The following is a 17,526-nucleotide window of genomic DNA, read 5'->3' as shown; positions in this document are numbered from 1 at the left end:
TTCAGAGTTTCTATGTTTGCACAGTCATCTGAGCAACTGCTGGGGCATGAAGATAGCCAGAGGGAGTCACTGACGTTGCTCGATGCTAAAGAATTACTGAAATATTTCACACCAGAGGGGCTACCAGTTGGTGATCTTCAGCCACTACAAATTCCCAAACGGTATGAATCCGGCATATTAAAACCACTGAAGTCCATACTCGGAACTGATGTAGGGGAATGTGAACGACTGAATGAGAGTCTTAGAATGGCCTAACTGGATCTGAGTTTGCAACTTGCGACATCCTTGCATCACCTGCCTGCCAGTGAGATCAATGGTTGTGGTCCTCCAGTCTGTCTTGCTATTTAGTTCTTTCAAAGTCTGCAGTGGCCAGATGTTGGTCCTATGCATTTAAATAACCAGATAATCACCTGATGTGCAAAGGTGTGCCAGTAGACCTTTGCCATGGGTCTCCTACAAGCTGCCGCCACCATACGTGTACATTTCCAAACGAGCCTTTCTAGCAAAGCAGAAGTTATGACCAGGTGACCCGCCTAGTGGATGAGGGAAAGGCTATGAATGTTGTCTGCCTGGACTTTAGTAAGGCCTTTGACACTGTTCCCCACAGCATCCTCCTGGAGAAACTAGCTGTCGGTGATTTGGATGAATGGCCGAACGCAGAGAGTGGTGGTGAATGGAGTTAAATCCAACTGGTGGCCGGTCACGAGTGGTGTCCCCCAGGACTCAGTTTTGGGTCGGGTTTTGTTTAACATCTTTATCAATGATCTGGTTGAGGGGATTGAGTGCTCCCTCAGTAAGTTTGCAGATGACACCAAGTTGAGTGGGAGTGTCAATCTGCTCAAGGGTAGGAAGGCTCTGCAGAGGGAGCTGGGCAGGCTGGATCGATGGGCCGAGGCCAACTGTATGAGGTTCAACAAGGCCAAATGCTGGGTCCTGCACTTGGGTCACAACAACCCCATCCAACGCTACAGGCTTGGGGAGGAGTGGCTGGAAAGCTGCCCAGCAAAAAAGGACCTGGGGGTGTTGATTGACAGCCGGCTGAACATGAGCCAGCAGTGTGCCCAGGTGGCCAAGAAGGCCAACGGCATCCTGGCTTGGATCAGGAATAGTGTGGCCAGCAGGAGTAGGGAGGTGATCGTGCAGCTGTACTCGGCACTGGTGAGGCCGCACCTGGAGTACTGTGTTCAGTTTTGGGCCCGTCACTACAAGAAGGACATTGAGGTGCTGGAGCATGTCCAGAGAAGAGCAACAAGGCTGGTGAAGGTTACGAGGAGCAGCTGAGGGAGCTGGGGCTGTTTATTCTGGAGAAGAGAAGGCTGAGGGGGGACCTTATTGCTCTCTACAACTACCTGAAAGGAGGTTGTAGTGAGGTGGGTGTTGGTCTCTTCTCCCAGGTAACTAGCAATAACTAGCGATAGGATGAGAGGCAGTGGCCTCAAGTTGCATCAGGGGAGGTTCAGATTGGATATTAGGAAAAATTTTTTTACTGAAAGAGTGGTCAGGCATTGGAACAGGTTGTGCAGGGAAGTGGTTGAGTCCCCATCCCTGGAGGTGTTCAAAAAATGTGTAGGCGTGGCACTTCAGGGTATGGTTTAGTAGGCGTGGTGGTGTTGGGTGGATGGTTGGACTTGATCTTGGAGGTCTTTTCCAACCTATGATTCTACTGTGGCAGAACGTGAATTTTATTGGTGTGATTTCTGTCATTCAGTGGAGGGGCGACTAGGTGGGAACGCAAATAAAGTGTAAAACAGGCAATAGCTGAGCCTATTGAGCTGTGTTTGTCTCGTGTCATGCTGTTCCAGCATTTCTATCTGTAGTCTTATGTGGTAAAGTGCTCCTTAAAGGAAGGTTGTGTACTCTAACTGCTTTGTAAGAATTCATCCTTATCGTGTCCGCTGGTGCTAGTGTGTTAACCACTGCTTTTGCAGCAGGAAGATTGATACGAGGAGTCAGTGGAGTAATTTTCAGGATCTGCACATCTGTTAGACTGAAGGCCAACCTATGTAAAAGTCAGATAGTGTATGCAGAAGCAGAGCCTATACTGTTTGTGCAGTGTGTCATAGAATGCTAGGCAGGCAAGACAATCTTGGCAGTCACTAGAGTTATATTTATTGATCTTTTTAATGTTGATTTATAGAATGTATAATGGAATTATTGGATACAGCCCTTGATCCTTTTTTAAACTTCTTTATATGTAACAAATCAAGAGGACGTGAGAGGGAAAGGTTCTGTAGGGTTTTAGAGATTTTTCGAAGTACTTATTGGAGTTTTGAAACTCATTTAAAGATGTTCTGAGTGGAGAATTCAAGCAAGTTAGAAAATACCCAGTGAAGACTGAGTCTCCTACAATGTCGTTAGTTAATGAGTGCAGATGATTTAGGATTTTGGCTGTAACATAAAATATTTTCATTCCACTTAGTTGTGTGGGAAAAGTCAATAATTTGTTTGCTACAAAAATGTGGGTTTAATCCCTGACTTTTCAAAGCCTCCAGAGAAGCTTTGTAGCATAAAATACTTTAAAGCATTTGCTTTGAGCTATAGCTGAGTGAGGTCTGAATTTGAGGGGTTTTGCCCCAGTTTGCTTGGATTTCTGCCAGTTGTTAAGAGAAAGTATGATGACGAAACCTTTGCTATGTAGTACATTACTATGGGTCTCTCTTGTAATACTTATAGATCTTGGATGTCTAAGGGAGGTATAAAGCCAAAATCAAGATTCTAGATAATCGCATAATCACAGAATGTTAGGGGTTGGAAGGGACCTCTGTGGGTCATCTAGTCCAACCCCCCTGCAGAAGCAGGGTCACCTACAGCAGGCTACACAAGACCTTGTCCAGGCGGGTCTTGAATATCTCCAGAGAAGCAGACTCCACAACCTCCCTAGGCAGCCTGTTCCAGTGCTCTGTCACCCTCAGAGGGAAGAAGTTCTTCCTCATGTTCAGACAGAACTTCCCATGCTTCAGTTCGTGCCCGTTGGCCCTTGTCCTGTCTCTGGGCACCACTGAAAAGAGTCTGGCCCCATCCTCCTGACACCCACCCTTGAGATATTTGTAAGCATTTATAAGGTCGCCTCTCAGCCTTCTCTTCTTCAGGCTGAACAATCCTAGCTCCCTCAGCATTTCCTCATAATAAAGCAGACTAAATGTTTTTGCTTGAAGGCTGCAAGGTCTGCCAATGCTGTATGTATGTATTCCACTTGATCCAAAAAGAAACCAGAAAACCTAGGAAAATCTACAGCTAGATGGTTGTCTGGGAGGTGGTGAACAAGTCCCTTTCTGGCGTACCAGTTTGCTGTTAGTTGCCTTTGGCAGAACCCTGGGCTCCTCGCTGCTTGCCCCCCTAGCAGGAGCTCTGACTAGATTCTCTGGAATAATTACTGGCTTTGCATGGTAGATGTTCAAACACAGTGACTACAGACCCAAAGATTTTCCTGACCAGCAGAAGGAATACTGGTGAATGAGCAGAATGAGACTGGTGAATTAAAGGAGTTTTCACGTGTTGTCCATGTTTGAGCTTAAATAGAGGTTTGATAGATTAGAGTTTTGGCTGACAGTCTTTCTAAATGGACATCTTGCTAGGTTCAGCATCACATTGTTCCTGAATGTTTTTGCCAGATAATTTTTCCAATGGTAATGGTGCAGAGACAGTCTATGTGAATAAAACTTGAAGCAGTGCATACGTTTCAGATACGGCTATTTCTTGCCGTCATCTCTTCCCTTCTTTAGAGATAATTGGGATGTGACTTTACAGGGTATGCTAGGATCTGGCTGCAAGCTCTTTCTGTCTTGCTATGGCTTATTCTGTTGAAATAATTTCAGATACGTTCATATGATGTAGTTGCAGAGAGTTACTAGCTGGAACTCAAATATCACAGGAGACAAGTGATTAATTATGAAGCCTAGGAAAGGTGACTAGTTGGGTGAGACAACAGCTTCAAGCTAAAGGGAAGGAATTCACGGAATATAGCACTGGACTGTGAAATGGGACATCAGTTCCCGGTTCCTGTCAGTTCATTCTACTACTCAGGTGCCCCCGTTGTGATATGGGGTTATAGTTGTCTGGTTTTATTGATAAATTATTTGGAGCAGTGGCCTCTAAACTGGTGGAAATGTTAAAGAGCTTCTTTAATAATAATAGCTCAATAGGTATTAGTTAGTTGAACTTAAATTCGGAGCACTGGAACAGGCTGCCCAGGGAGGTTGTGGAGTCTCCTTCTCTGGAGATTTTCAAGACCTGCCTGGACAAGGTCCTCTGTGGCCTGCTGTAGGTGACCCTGCTTCTGCAGGGGAGTTGGACTAGATGACCCACAGAGGTCCCTTCCAACCCCGAACATTCTGTGATTCTCGCTTCAGTGGAGATTTAATTTTCCATTGGTGCTGTACCCCGGGTGCTTAGCTACAAGACATGCTGTTTTGGTCTTCCTGTGCCAAGACATTTGTTTCTGACTTCTGGAAGTATGATTTATCTTGACTGTACCTAGTTAAGAGATCTGTATTTTTTTCCTTTCAGTGAAAACGCATTCCTTTTGACACCAGAGCTTACTCCTCAGCAACTCAGAGATTTGCCGTTTGAAAAAGCAGCTGGATGCCATTATCATGGACTTGAGTAAGTTTCCTGGCTTCTTTTCCCCAAATTGTTTTTCAGCTTTCGTTCAAGGTATAATTAGAAACATTTCAAGCAACGTGAACGTTAATTATGGAAAACTTTGTGTATCCTTTTCCTCTGTTGGAGCAACTTTGCACATGCTACCTCTCCCTTTTTTACCTTTATTTTATTCACTGGTTTAAATTGCAACACACCTGCCTTGGTGGTAATGTAAAAACATTTAGATTTTGGGTGTGGTGTTTTTTTCTAAGTTGTACTGCTGCAGCTATTCTCAATGTCTCCGAAAATTTTAATTGAGAATTGGAGGTGGCAAGGAGGAGAGGGTTCGTTGGCACATAATAGATCCCTGGAGCAGCACATGAGTGAATTACATGTGTAGTTCCTACTTCAATATTAAATTGTAGCCACTTTCAGACTAACAGTCGTGAGGTTTATGAGACCTGCTGTGAAGCTACCTCTGTGGTCAGCGAACCTGAAAACACCACCAGCAGGCAAGCGTTAGCGGCAAGAATTTTCAAAAGGATCGATGTGGTTAGGAGCATATTTAGTCCCAGAGAGACAGCTTTAGTTAGTTGTCAGAGCTTCAGATAGGCAAACATCATGTGATGTAACTGTATAAAAATTATTTAGAAGAATATAAATATTGTCAGTGAGGAGAAGAAGAAAAGGACATAGACAAACACAAGAGGAGATAACTCAGCGTAAGTCTTCCTTGTGAACAGACTCCTAGTCTTAACGCAGTATATGTTAAGAAATGCGGCGGATACCAAGTGTAGGCAGTTTGGTCTTCATGCAAATTTCTACTGCCTCCTAAAATCGCATTTTCAGTTTATCAGAATTTGACTAATGATATTACTAGTATTTTTTTTCTTGTCAACCTCACCTATAGTTTGGTTAAGCCTGTGCTTAATACCTGGTAATTTTATCCACGTTCTCTAGGGAAGTGAAGCAGTCATTCTATCTGTTCAGCTATCTGTTTCTTCTCTTTTTCTGAGTGGTAACTCATCAGCCTTTTAGCTATTTTAGATTTGTAACAAAAAGCACAAAGAGGCAACTGGGCCAATAGGAGAAATGCAGATTTGTCCTCCCAGGTGTGGGAAGAAATCACTTGGCCGTTGACTGTCGGCGCATGGTGGCTTGCTGACCTGCCTGACCTCTGCAGGGAGGGTGCATGGGGATGCAGAGCAGGCACAGCATGGCTGGTGCTGCCTCTCCTCGTAGCAAAATATAACAGGTAGAGCCCAGAGGGATATTGTGGAGAGGAGGGGGACACTGGCATTTAATATTACAAGGGGAATGTGCTAGCAGTAAGGGAGGGAAGCAGTAGAGTGAGATGATAGAAACTAGCGTGGAAGGGAGGAGCCCAAAGATGTACATCCAGAATATATTGTAGCAAGAGTATCATAGGAAGCATACGGTCTTTTGGAGCAGGTGTGTTTTGTACCACGCAGTTGTGATTGCAGTTTCCATCCGCATGGCTGCTGTATTTATATTTGGAAGTAAAGTCTTGTCAACAACACCAGGAGTAGCAGTTATGATTAAATCAGATTTCTGGTGTAATGAACCTGTGCCAAACACTTGGATCCTGTGTTGCAAAGAGAAAGTAATTGCCGTTAAAGCAGAGTGAGTCAAATGGCAATTTAACTTCTAAAGATAAAAACATTTTTATCTTTGTAGGGGATGTGATTGCTTAGGGGACTGAGAATATAAATAAGGAAAATTAAATACCTTGAAATTTGTAAGGTAACTTACTGTTATCAGATAATGAATTTATTCTAGTAGAGAGTATTACTCAGCTGTAGAAATGGATTCAGTGGTCTGCTATTAGAAAAGTTAATTTCTCCCTGCATATGAAGAAAGCAGAAAAATCAGATCCAGCAATTTAACGTAACTCTGTGTTAAAATAAAAGTAAAGAATATGTCTAGAGTTCCTAAGAGTAGGAAACATCACTAAGTAGTGTGGAGGGTGGGCTGAGATGTAGGTCCCATTGTTCAGAATGCTTGTAGAGAAAAGGATGGAATGATGCTGGATAGTACTGTTCTCTTTCCTTGCAGTAGAGGTGGTGTAAGTTACTGGGCGATGAAGTACTCATCTCTTGCAAGGAATCTTGGAGATCATTTACACAAAAGAAAAGCTAGTTAGGATGCATTTTGTAATGTTGTAATCTCATGAGTATGTTTTGTTCTCTTTCAGCTCCACCATGTTTAGTACAGTTTCTTTGTTTTCATTTATTAAACCACCTTATTCTTTGTAAACTGGGAAGCCTGTGCTTGTTCAGTGACACTTCTGTATTTTTAACATTTAAAAAATGGGACTTTCTCATGTACCAGTGCTTATCTTGGACAAAGCTAAAGGTTGCATTTGCAAAGAGTGCAGTTAGCAAAGAATCTGTACTAAATTGCATTTAAAACACTTACCATGCCCTATCTTCCTCATAGTTACACTTGATTAATACAATCTCACAGCAGCCTAGGTTTTGGCACAACCTGGTTCGTCCTAAAATTATGTCAGTATCATTGCATTTTGGGATTACTGAAGCACTTGTAACTTGCAAATTACATATATTGTACTTTGGGATGTTTTCTTCAGGCATTTCCTATGTGATTCTCTCATGGCATACATGCTGAAGACATCTGGGATTGTTTGGCTGGGAGGTTTTTTTGACTAGGAAATTTGCATTCTCCCAGGAAGAAACAGAGGCACATTGTATAATCATATTATCATTTTAGAGTGTATCATTTTATGTATAATAACCTGGTATTTTCTGGGTCTCAAAGGTTTGGTGGATGCTTGCAAGGTCTAAAAATTCCGTATCCATTATGGTGTGCTGGGTTCATCATGTCTTTGGGTTCAGAGCTGTCTTCATCACTGTTTTATTGGAGAGTCTAACTGGTTAGTGTGTTAACAGGGGTGACATCTGTTAAGTATGGACTGAATACGAAATCAGTGAAATCTAAAATAGGGACATTGATGATACAAATCTAACACAGGGCTAAGGAGAAAAAAATCCATTGTCAGCATCCTAATCCATCGCTTATTGTTCAAGGAAAAGAGTCTACTCATGTCCATGGAAATCTTACTTGTAAGACCACAGGGTGAAGACTTACAAGCAGTATATTATTCAGCTTCTTTGTTGATGTTAGACTTAAATATAGCTAAATTCATCAGACGTATGTTAATTTAGTGGGCTGTTTGAAGGTATCTTTCAGAACAAAACACCAGTCCAAACATAAAAAGTTTTGGAGATTGTGTGATAGTCGATAGTAAGTTGTTCTGGTTTTTTTTCTGATTGTAATAAAGCAAGAGACTTTCTCTCGCAGATCTCTCACCAATTTCAATTTCAGATTCTGTCTAGATAACGGAAGAGCTTTAGAGAGAGATGTGGGATATGCTGAACTTCAAACTCGTCTTATTCGTTATGAAACTCAGACTACTTGCACCAAAGAGTGCTGCCCTGTGCCGTTTGTCTTGAGCCCTCTCCCGTCTCCTGCAGTCTTGTCAGAGCCTGGAAGTGTCCCTGATGGAGAGTCTTTACAAAGGGAATTCAAAACAGAGGCATCAAGGCTAAAACGCAGAGCAAAAGACTTGGATTGCTTTCATCCCAAGAAAAGGTAATGCACTGAATAAAATAAATCTTTAGCATGAAATATTTCAGTAGTCTCTTGTGAAACGCATCTTTTCTTTCATCTTAAAATGTTTTTAGTGAAACTATCTAGGCAAATGTTCTAGTTGTTTAATTCTCTTCTGTAGGTTCATTTTTTTTTTTCTCAAGTGTGACCTCTCATTGATAGCACGAGATTAATCAAAACCATGCAACACAGGCACCTTTTATTTAAGAGATTTGGGGTTTTGTCTTGCAAAGTCTCAAGCGCCTTTGAAAAGACAACAGATAGCCTCGTCTGGGACCGAGACTGTCAGTGCTGTTGCACTACAAATAGACAACTAAAGGTTTAGAAAGCCAAGCATTGTACAAGCAGAGTAATTGAATTTCTAATCCAAAGAACTGCTGGTGTAAGATGACGTACCAAAATTCAAACTTATTGTCAGCCTTGTTTATTAAAGTCTTTTCTGGAAGTCTATTTTTTAGGACTTCCCTTTGTACCTTGTCCTCACTCTAAAGATGCAAACTCTTTGCATCAATAAAAAATTAACTGCTATGTAACACTACTTCTGAGTTCACTTTTTACTGTAATACTTCTTTCTTCTTTCTAGTTTGATACCCTTTGTGGTCTAATCACAGTAAGCCTGCAACAGAGTTCTGGTTTTAGGAATAGCCATATCTTTTGCAGCTTACTGACCAGTTAGAAAAGAAGGTGCGATCGTACTTAGCACTTCATAAACTGGAGTTTCAGAATTACAAACACTCTTATAGTTGAATGATCAAGCATTACAATGTTCCTGTAGAATTGTAACACCCAACTTCCCATAGTTGTGATATTCCTGTAGGGCCAAAAGAAATTAGATAGTTTCAGGAAGTTTTGTCTTATCCTGAGACTGAAGGCCAGCAAACTTGGCTTTTCCTAGCCATCTAGATGAGGGGTCCGTGTGCAAAACTACCCTTTCACGCAAAGAGTTTCTTGTAGTTATCTTGTTTCTTCAGTTTGTTTCTGGACTGTTTAATCAGAGGTGCAGTGGATCTACATATCGGAGACCAAATCAGTTAGTGAAGTGTTCTTCTAATACAAAAGAAGTTATGTAGTAGAATCCTGTCTACTGCTTTCAGGTGCTGTTTGCAAGAATGTACATTACTTAATACTCTTAGCAGCAGCCTCTGAAGCAGAAACAAAGGCACCAAAAGAGTCAGTACAGAGTCTAAAAGTTCTTTTTACCCTTTTTATTTTTTTTTTCCTTTCATTCCAGGCTAACCAAATCTGAGAGTACAGATTCCCTCCTCTCTCAGGCAAGTGGAAGTAGTGGGAGTCACTACACAGCTGTGGTAATGAGGAAGTGCACTGAGAGATCAGTTTCTTTAGCTTCGATGCCATTGAAACAGGCTGGTCAGCCCCACAAAGTAATCACTAAGGCTGGATCAGCAAGTCACAGAAGTGCAACTGAATCTGAGACTTCAAAGCCAGCCAAGGAATCGAGGTCTCAGAAACATACAAGGGTAAAGGTTTATGTTGTTTTGTTTGTGAAAAAGCATCTGCTTGACTTCTTTCATGTGACTTGATTTTTTACTTTTTTTTTTAACTCTAAGTGAGCTGTCTTCATCTCTATTTGTTGTTATTAAATTTAATTTGGTTCACTTGTGTAAGTGAATCCTGAAGGCACTGAGGACAGTGCTGCAGAAGCAAGGAATGAAAAAGTATGTACGGAGTATTATGTCATAGAATAGTTTGGGTGGGAAGGGACCTTTAAAGGTCATCTAGTCCAACCCCCCTGCAGTGAGCAGGGACATCTTCAGCTACGTCAGGTTGCTCAGAGCCCTGTCCAACCTGGCCTTGAATGTTTTCCAGGGATGGGGCATCTATCACCTCTCTGGGCAACGTGATCCAGTGTTTCACCACCCTCATTGTAAAAAATTTCTTCCTTATATCTAGTCAGAATCTACCCTTTTTTACTTTAAAACCATTACCCCTTGTCTTATCCCAACAGGCCCTGCTAAAAAGTTTGTCCCTGTCTTTCTTATAAGCCTCCTGTAAGTACTAAAAGGCCACAGTCAAGCCCAGGGAATTAAGGCTGAGAGAGATAACAACTAGCAATAATAAAGGTGGGAATGGATATCAATATAGGAGTCATGAAATGTAGAAAATTAATATAAAATGTATATATTATTTTGGAGAAGAGAAAACCCAAGCCATTATCAATTTTTTTCTGTCTTCTGGGCCGCATATGAATATTCACTGAACCTTTACACTGCTTTGTAAGCATTTCCTTTATTTTGGAGATAAAGGAAATGGAAATGGATTGTTAAATAACTCTGCCCAAATTTGGTCAGTGGATTGACGGCATTTGGCCAATGGATTAATGACAGAGGCAAGATCAAAAAAGAGAGTATGTTCTTTTTTTTTTTTTCTTCTCCCTTGGACTAATTTTCATGCCAATAATCAGGATGAACTTTTGAGGGTGTTTCTGTTTTTCCAAGATGCTGAAGGAGGTGGTTGCTAAGACTCTTCAAAAACAGGGAATTGCAAAGGATCACAAGTGCTTTGCATCGTGCAGCCAGCGTCTATTTGAGATATCAAAGTTCTACTTAAAGGTAACTAGAAGACATGCTCTTACAGTTGTTTGTTCTTAGTTAAGTGAATCCAGTCCTGAAGAAAACTTGAAATAGGCTGTGTCATATTGAGACTTGTTTAAGCTAGTGTTTCCTAGTAGTGTGTAGAGTGTGTGGATAAAACTTTGGACTTGTTGTCAAATGCAGAAGCTAGTTTTACATTATATTTTGGTGGCTGTTTATTTTGTTTTAAACCTTACAAAGCAGTAATCTTTTATGTGAGATAATATGTTAAAGCAGTGGTCTGTTAGGAAAGGTCACGCTTATACTAGATTGTTTTCCCTAGCTGTTGTAGCTGTCTCCAGCCATAGCTGTGACAGCTCAGCTTCTGCCTTGTTCCAAGGCTATTGGCTGAATAGGTAGCTTGCACAACTGTTTCAGAAATTCTAGTTCCCTGCCATGCTCACAGAAGTCCTTGTAAATGTGCACAACTATCTAACGCATACTGACTTGGCACAACGGTGTAGAATTGCATCAACCTCATTTTTAGGAGGAGATGAGAGTTTTTTCCACAATACCTAGGGGACTTTATGAGTCAATGCTTGAGCCCATGTTGCTTAGTCTGGGCACCAAAACAAATTAAATTACAGTACAGGGTGTTTAAAAGCTGTTGCTCACGTCTGAGCTGCTGTTTCTGGTCATTTGCATCCACTTAGCCTACAGCTATTTGTGAACTGCCTCAGTTTAGTCAACTTCAGTAAAGGTGATTTAAGCTAAATGAAGTTGCAATTGAAGAGGGCTGAATGCTTACACAGACAATTAGAACATCTTGCTGATGAGAACCAACTTCTTAAGTAATTAGAACACAGTCGCGCAGTCGTTCTGTAAGCACTCCCAAAATCTCCCTGAAATATGCCCCGAAGGAAGATGTTCTAATCCAAAATCAGAAAGAGCTGTGTGTAGGGATGAGCGAGTAGGGCAAATCAGATGGGTTCCCCGCTGAATTCCAAGTAGAAGAGCAAAAGGAATAGTACTGGAGGGATCCTGTCCTTCGGAAAGCTGATCTAGAGAGAGGGGTAGCAGGGCTTTGTTCTCCTGAACTGTCTTGCAGCTCCAGGTCTGTGGGAGCCCTTTGAATCCTTGTCTGCTGCTTCAGAAGCATGATACCATAGGTATCGCCTTCCTTTGGAGACAAGTGGTAAAGGAGTTTTCTTAGTTCTCCTTTCTCTTTAGGCAAAGTTATGTGCTTGCTTTGTTTCAAGAGAGTGGATTAGGTTGGGCTGATTGGACTACAAAACAGACAAGACATTCTAGGTTTTTCCTTTCTTACACTGATTTTCTTTCTCCCCATCTTCTCTGTTCTTTGCTAGAACTCTGTATTGCAATCTAAGCGCACAGTTGATTTACATCTTTGTATAGAAATAAGATTTCAGTCAAGGCTGTAAGAACTTTGAATATCATTTAAGAAAAAAAAATAATTTCTGGAAGTGTGCGACAGGTTAGGAAGGCTCAGTTGCACACGTGAGTACTAGGTTTGGACTACTGTAGGGAAAGCTGCAACCCACTGGAATAGATTTAGATTATTTATTTTAAAAAAAAGGTCAAATAATTCTTCTGTGGTTCTGCACAAGTTGATAAAAGGGTAAGACCCGCCCTGCTTATTAGGGCTCTTATAATCCAAATTAGAGTGAGCACGTGAGTTTGCTAATATCTGTGGCTTTGTGTTTCATGTTTAGGATCTTAAAACTTCTAGAGGACTTCTTGATGAGATGAAGAAAACAGCATATAACAATGCTAAACAGGTAAGACCATTTGTTTATTTGCTCCTGTAACTAGCCAAGGCTAAATGTGGTGGTGGCAGTTTGACTGTAGGATGGTTTAGTCCACAACTTTGAGATGAAGAGATGCATTCCGTTGACTGTAGGTCTCGTTTCACTTTCTGATCTCATAAACACATTCTCTCAATCAGTAGTCCCGTGGCAAAATTTCCAGTTGCATATATTCAGGTTTTAGATGGTATTCTAGTTATAGCTGCCAGTATGATGTGGCCCAGTGAGAAATGGAGATGAAGGCAATAAAGGTTTCTGCATCACTGGGAAAAAAAGGAGAGATGAGATTTTTCTTCATTTGAAAGAAAGCCTGGATCATTGGGGAATTCTTCTTCCCGTGTTGTTGAAGGAAATAACATTTCTTTGCAAAGGTTAGGAAGCAATAAAGGCATCTATAAAGGAAATAAATTTCTTAAAAGAAGCAATGAAAATTAGTAATTTTAAGCTTGTGAATAACTGTAAGCACAAGGGATATCAGATGAGCTTACTTGTGTGTAAGGTAAGATTTATATGAACCGTAGCGCAGAGCAAATGACAGGAGTAAATACTCCTGTCCTCCAGAAATTAAGTAAGTCTTTGATTTAAATTCTGAAAAACATGCTGAAGTGACTCTATGATTTAAAAAAAAAAAAACAAACGATCCCGTGTATTTACAGAACAGTTCTCAAAATCATAAATTAAATGGAAGGATTTGGAATGGGGTAGTTAAATAAGAAACCCCAAACTCTTAAGGAAAACTGCTAGATCCCCACAGAATTTATTCTAGGAGAGTAATATTTATTGTGTTCTGTACTTTGTTCTCTTGTGAATTGCTTTCTACAGATGATAAGGTTTCAAAAACTACATGGGTTCCAATGTTTGGTGTTGAACTGGGATATTGTGCTGATACACTGTTTCTCACCACAATTTTTGTCTGGAGAGACCAACTGGTAGTTTTATGTATGTTTGCTGTCGGAAGGAGAGGCATTAAAATGGGGGATCTCTTAAGCTGGGCATCTCTCCCTGTCTTAGAGAATACTTTGAAACTACCTTCATTTAACAAAATAATAATATAGTTGCTCAGGACTTGTCAGTGGCCTGAAGAACTACCCTGTCTGGGAAACAGCAGTAATAATGGTGGTAGATACAGCAGTGTACAAATTATTCTTTACCCTTTCTTTTACAGCTTTAGGAATTTTTTTGTGCTGGAAACACGCGCTGTTTAGCATTGTGTGTGCAGCGTGTTGCTAGTACATGGAAAGAGTGGCATGAAGTAGCTCAATTCAGGGCAAATAAAAATCCCTTTTTCTAAAGACAAGGTGTTCTATAGGGTTAAATATAATTCTTGGGTAATGGTGTATCCTCTCAGTTTATTACCAACTCTTTCTCCTTTTGAAGGAATTACTTTTAAATCCTGTTTAGTAAATACCACACAGGTGGTGATTGAGGTGGTGATAAAGAAAGAATTGATAAAGTGTATGAGATGTTCTTAAGTTGCTCTCAGGAACTGGAGTTATGTAAATCGTTTGTTTTCTCATTTATTTTCCCAGGTGATTGAATGGGTTTTGGAGAAGACTGGCAAGTAGAGGTACTGCCTGGCTGCTATTCACGCCCTCCTAGAAATTGAGGAGACGGAGCACTTCGGATTTTAAGAAAAACATTCTCCTGCCAAACATGTGCGCACACATAGCTACACACCAGAAGGACTTTGGTCAGTGTAATTATATAGACTTAATTCTCAAGCACAGTGGCAGGTTTTGAAACTTTTGATACTGAAAGTTTTAATTTAAAAAAAAATGCAAATGAAAAAAGGTTTTATTTTAAAGGAGTATTTATTATGTTTCACTGTTAAAAGGAATATGGCTTGACTTGGTTTGATAAAGCTTTGTGTGTTTTTTAACCAGTGTATTTGTTTTGTCTGTGAATAAAGACCCAACAGATTTAATTTTAATAGCAAAACTACTTTGTTTTACTTTTTTGGGTGAAGACCTCTATTATATTTATTACTACTTACTGTTGTATAAACAGCTGTTTACAGTGCCAGCTGTCGACATTATACAGAATAAGAACAGTTCCTATTCCGCAGGTGAAAGCAAACATAACTGAATTCGAGTCACAATTATCTCTGTCATAGTATACTAAAAAAAAAAAAAGCAAAAAAAAAACAAAAAAGCAGGTCTTTTGAAACTTGATGCAAAGTCCCAGTAAAGAAAGGATCATTGTCTGACAAGCTGAATTTCCAGGATAATTTCAAGTGTACTTTTAGTTACACTCCTTAGAAACAGTTCATAACAGAGTGCTGAGATTTCTTTTCACAGGAGAGGAGAAAATCAAACCGATAGCAGTAATTATGATTGAGAGAGCTGTGAAAGAGCTGGCATGCTATGATGAAATGCAATGGAAAGAATAATTTCTACCCAAGTTGCAAGCACAGTAAAATATTAAATTCGGCCTCGGTTTGCTGAGGTGGCAGACGTGTAGCTGGCTTGTACTAGTGTGATTATTCAGGTTAGTATTGTGTTGAGGTGAGGAGTTCCTACCAAAATACAGTTTACAGCTTTCGGTGTAAGGATTTCCTATTCATCATATAAACTAACACAGGATCACAGAATCACAGAATAGTTTGGGCTGTAAGGGACCTTACAGATCACCTAGTTCCAACCCCCCTGCCATGGGCAGGGACACTTCCCACCAGAGCAGGCTGCTCAAAGCGCCGTCCAACCTGGCCTTGAACACTGCCAGGGAGGGGGCAGCCACAGCTTCTCTGGGCAGCCTATGCCAGGGCCTCACCACCTTCACAGTAAAGAATTTCTTCCTTGTATCCCATATAAATCGACCCTCTTTCAGCTTGAAGCCACTACCCCTTGTCCTATCACTGCACGTTCTTCTCAAAAATCCCTCTCCAGCTTTCTCGTAGGCCCCTTCAGGTACAAAATTGATAGAGATGCAGTGTTACCGTTTGCTGTATTCTCGTGGAAGGAAACTGGATTAAGCAATACTGATACAAACAAAACTCAGTATTATGAAAAAATAATTGAACTAAACCATGTGTAGATTAGGCTTGATACTGTAAAATCTACTTGTTCTCTGAAGAGCCTTCCTGATTTTGTGACATTATTCTGGGCTTAATTCTATTTTGTGTAAAGCCAGGCCCTAAGGAGGTTTTTTCTGTCTAACAGGATCTTGCATTTAACTCTTCTGTTCCCTCCTTCCAATGTTTATTGTTCTCCTGAATGCTACAAGACCTTTTATCTGTGGGTGTGTGCTTGTTTTAACTGCACTCTGAGCGGCCATAGGAAAGCTGTGTCGCCGTTTTACTGTGACAGCAGGCTCTAGTGCGTCTTGGAGCGGGTTGACACTTGTCTGCAAAAAGGCACACATTCATAGCGTCCAGGTTAATAACTTAAGGGGTTTTACTGATTTGGTGAAATAGCAACACGATGAAGGTAGATAATTAAGTAATTGTTTAATACGTGCATGCACAAAATCGCTCCAATGTATTAATTAGTGTGTACGGTTCACATTTCTTTGCATTCAAGGCAGAAATTGTGACCCAAACACTTCAAAATACATGAAGACTTACATTTCTACTGTGTTAAATTTAAAATGCTTTGCCCATAAAACAAGAAACTAATCAAGATACTGATCTTCCTTAACATCCAATATTGTATAAATACTTTCACATAGAGTGAGAAAAGCCTTAAGATATAATCTCCTATCCTCAGCCTGAATGCTGATACTATTATCCAGATACTAAAGCAAGCCACTGAAAGTTGCATTTCCTACTTAATTGTGGGCGTTTCTATATACTTGTAATTACAAAAATAAATTATAGTTAATAAATTAGGCATGTTGATAAGCAAAAGTACAGAAACTCTACATTGTGTGGAATACTTCTGGCTAGCTGCCACAAGCAAAGCAAATCCCCTTCAGGAATTTAATTAATACTCTTTAATTGGCTTTCATGGTGAAAAACTATCTGCATGCATCTGTAGAAGGGCTTCCTTAAAAAGGTGCTTTTTAAAAATATTTTTTATTGATTTTCTCATTCCTCCCTTACCTCTCTATGGTGTCCATAGTGGGCCCTGGATTTTGATACGATCTATCTTACTTCATGAGCAAGTAGACCCCAGTGTTTATTGTTTTAATTAATTCTGTAGACTCAAAGGCTGACCTGAAATAATCAGCAGGAAAGCAGTTAGGGAAACATAAGCATTTTGATGTATTGTTTGTTTGCTTCGTTCCCCGAACTGAACTAATGCGGTGCTGCCCATGTCTCATTTGCACTGTGTTATTATGTTGTGGGTTTTTTAGGGGAAATGATAGCTAGTTCATTATCATGGCTTAATAACACTGTGCCCCGTTTGAGCTGGGATAACTGTCCCTGTGCATGCTCTTAGCCTACAAAAAGCATGCAAAATAATTTGACCTACAGTGCTACCAAATTATTTTATCTGTTGTAGTTCAAAAATCCCACACTAAGAGTCCCCACAGCTTAGCTAACATGTCACTTACGTGATACAGCACATAATGTCACTCTGCCTCTGAACTTCAAATTATTTTCTTTTTCGTGGCTGATGAACCCAAAATCCAGTCTGCCCTATGCATACTTTAATGTAGGTGGTTTGGCTGCTTGCTCTCATGTTTTTGCAAGTCAGGATACAAGTCATACTCACCAATACACATTTATGGTCTACCCGTAACCCATGCTATGCCCTTATAAAAGATTGGGGTAAGTCAGCACTGATGTGGTGGTGATGACTTGGCGAGATGATTATTCGAGTATTACCACAGTCACATGACGAAGATCACTGAGCTACAACGGAACTTGACCTGCGTACAAATGCTTTTCCAAATTCACAGACTCTCCAGTTCTCCCTTGGGATTTGTTTTCCAATGCCTCTAATTATTTGCGCCAGCACAGAAATTCTGACAAAGGAAACAAACTGAAAAGCTAC

General features: G+C 40.5%; 1 protein-coding gene across 2 annotated transcripts in view; it reads left to right on the top strand.

The window, feature by feature from the left end:
* The window catches only part of MTBP (MDM2 binding protein), a 34,050-nt gene extending 19,535 nt beyond the window's left edge, over positions 1-14,515 (top strand). For both annotated transcript variants that reach the window (XM_075415630.1, XM_075415631.1), the window contains 7 exons: positions 6-161; positions 4,507-4,602; positions 7,948-8,214; positions 9,464-9,710; positions 10,689-10,802; positions 12,497-12,562; positions 14,119-14,515. In XM_075415630.1, coding sequence (XP_075271745.1) covers positions 6-161; positions 4,507-4,602; positions 7,948-8,214; positions 9,464-9,710; positions 10,689-10,802; positions 12,497-12,562; positions 14,119-14,154 — 982 coding nt within the window. In that variant the 3' untranslated portion in view covers positions 14,155-14,515. The remainder of the gene's footprint in view (positions 1-5; positions 162-4,506; positions 4,603-7,947; positions 8,215-9,463; positions 9,711-10,688; positions 10,803-12,496; positions 12,563-14,118) is intronic.
* Positions 14,516-17,526: the final 3,011 nt, after the last annotated feature.

Source organism: Opisthocomus hoazin, chromosome 3 (assembly GCF_030867145.1).
Source record: "Opisthocomus hoazin isolate bOpiHoa1 chromosome 3, bOpiHoa1.hap1, whole genome shotgun sequence".
Taxonomy (NCBI): Eukaryota; Metazoa; Chordata; class Aves; order Opisthocomiformes; family Opisthocomidae; genus Opisthocomus; species Opisthocomus hoazin.
This window is presented reverse-complemented; position numbering and strand designations above follow the sequence as displayed.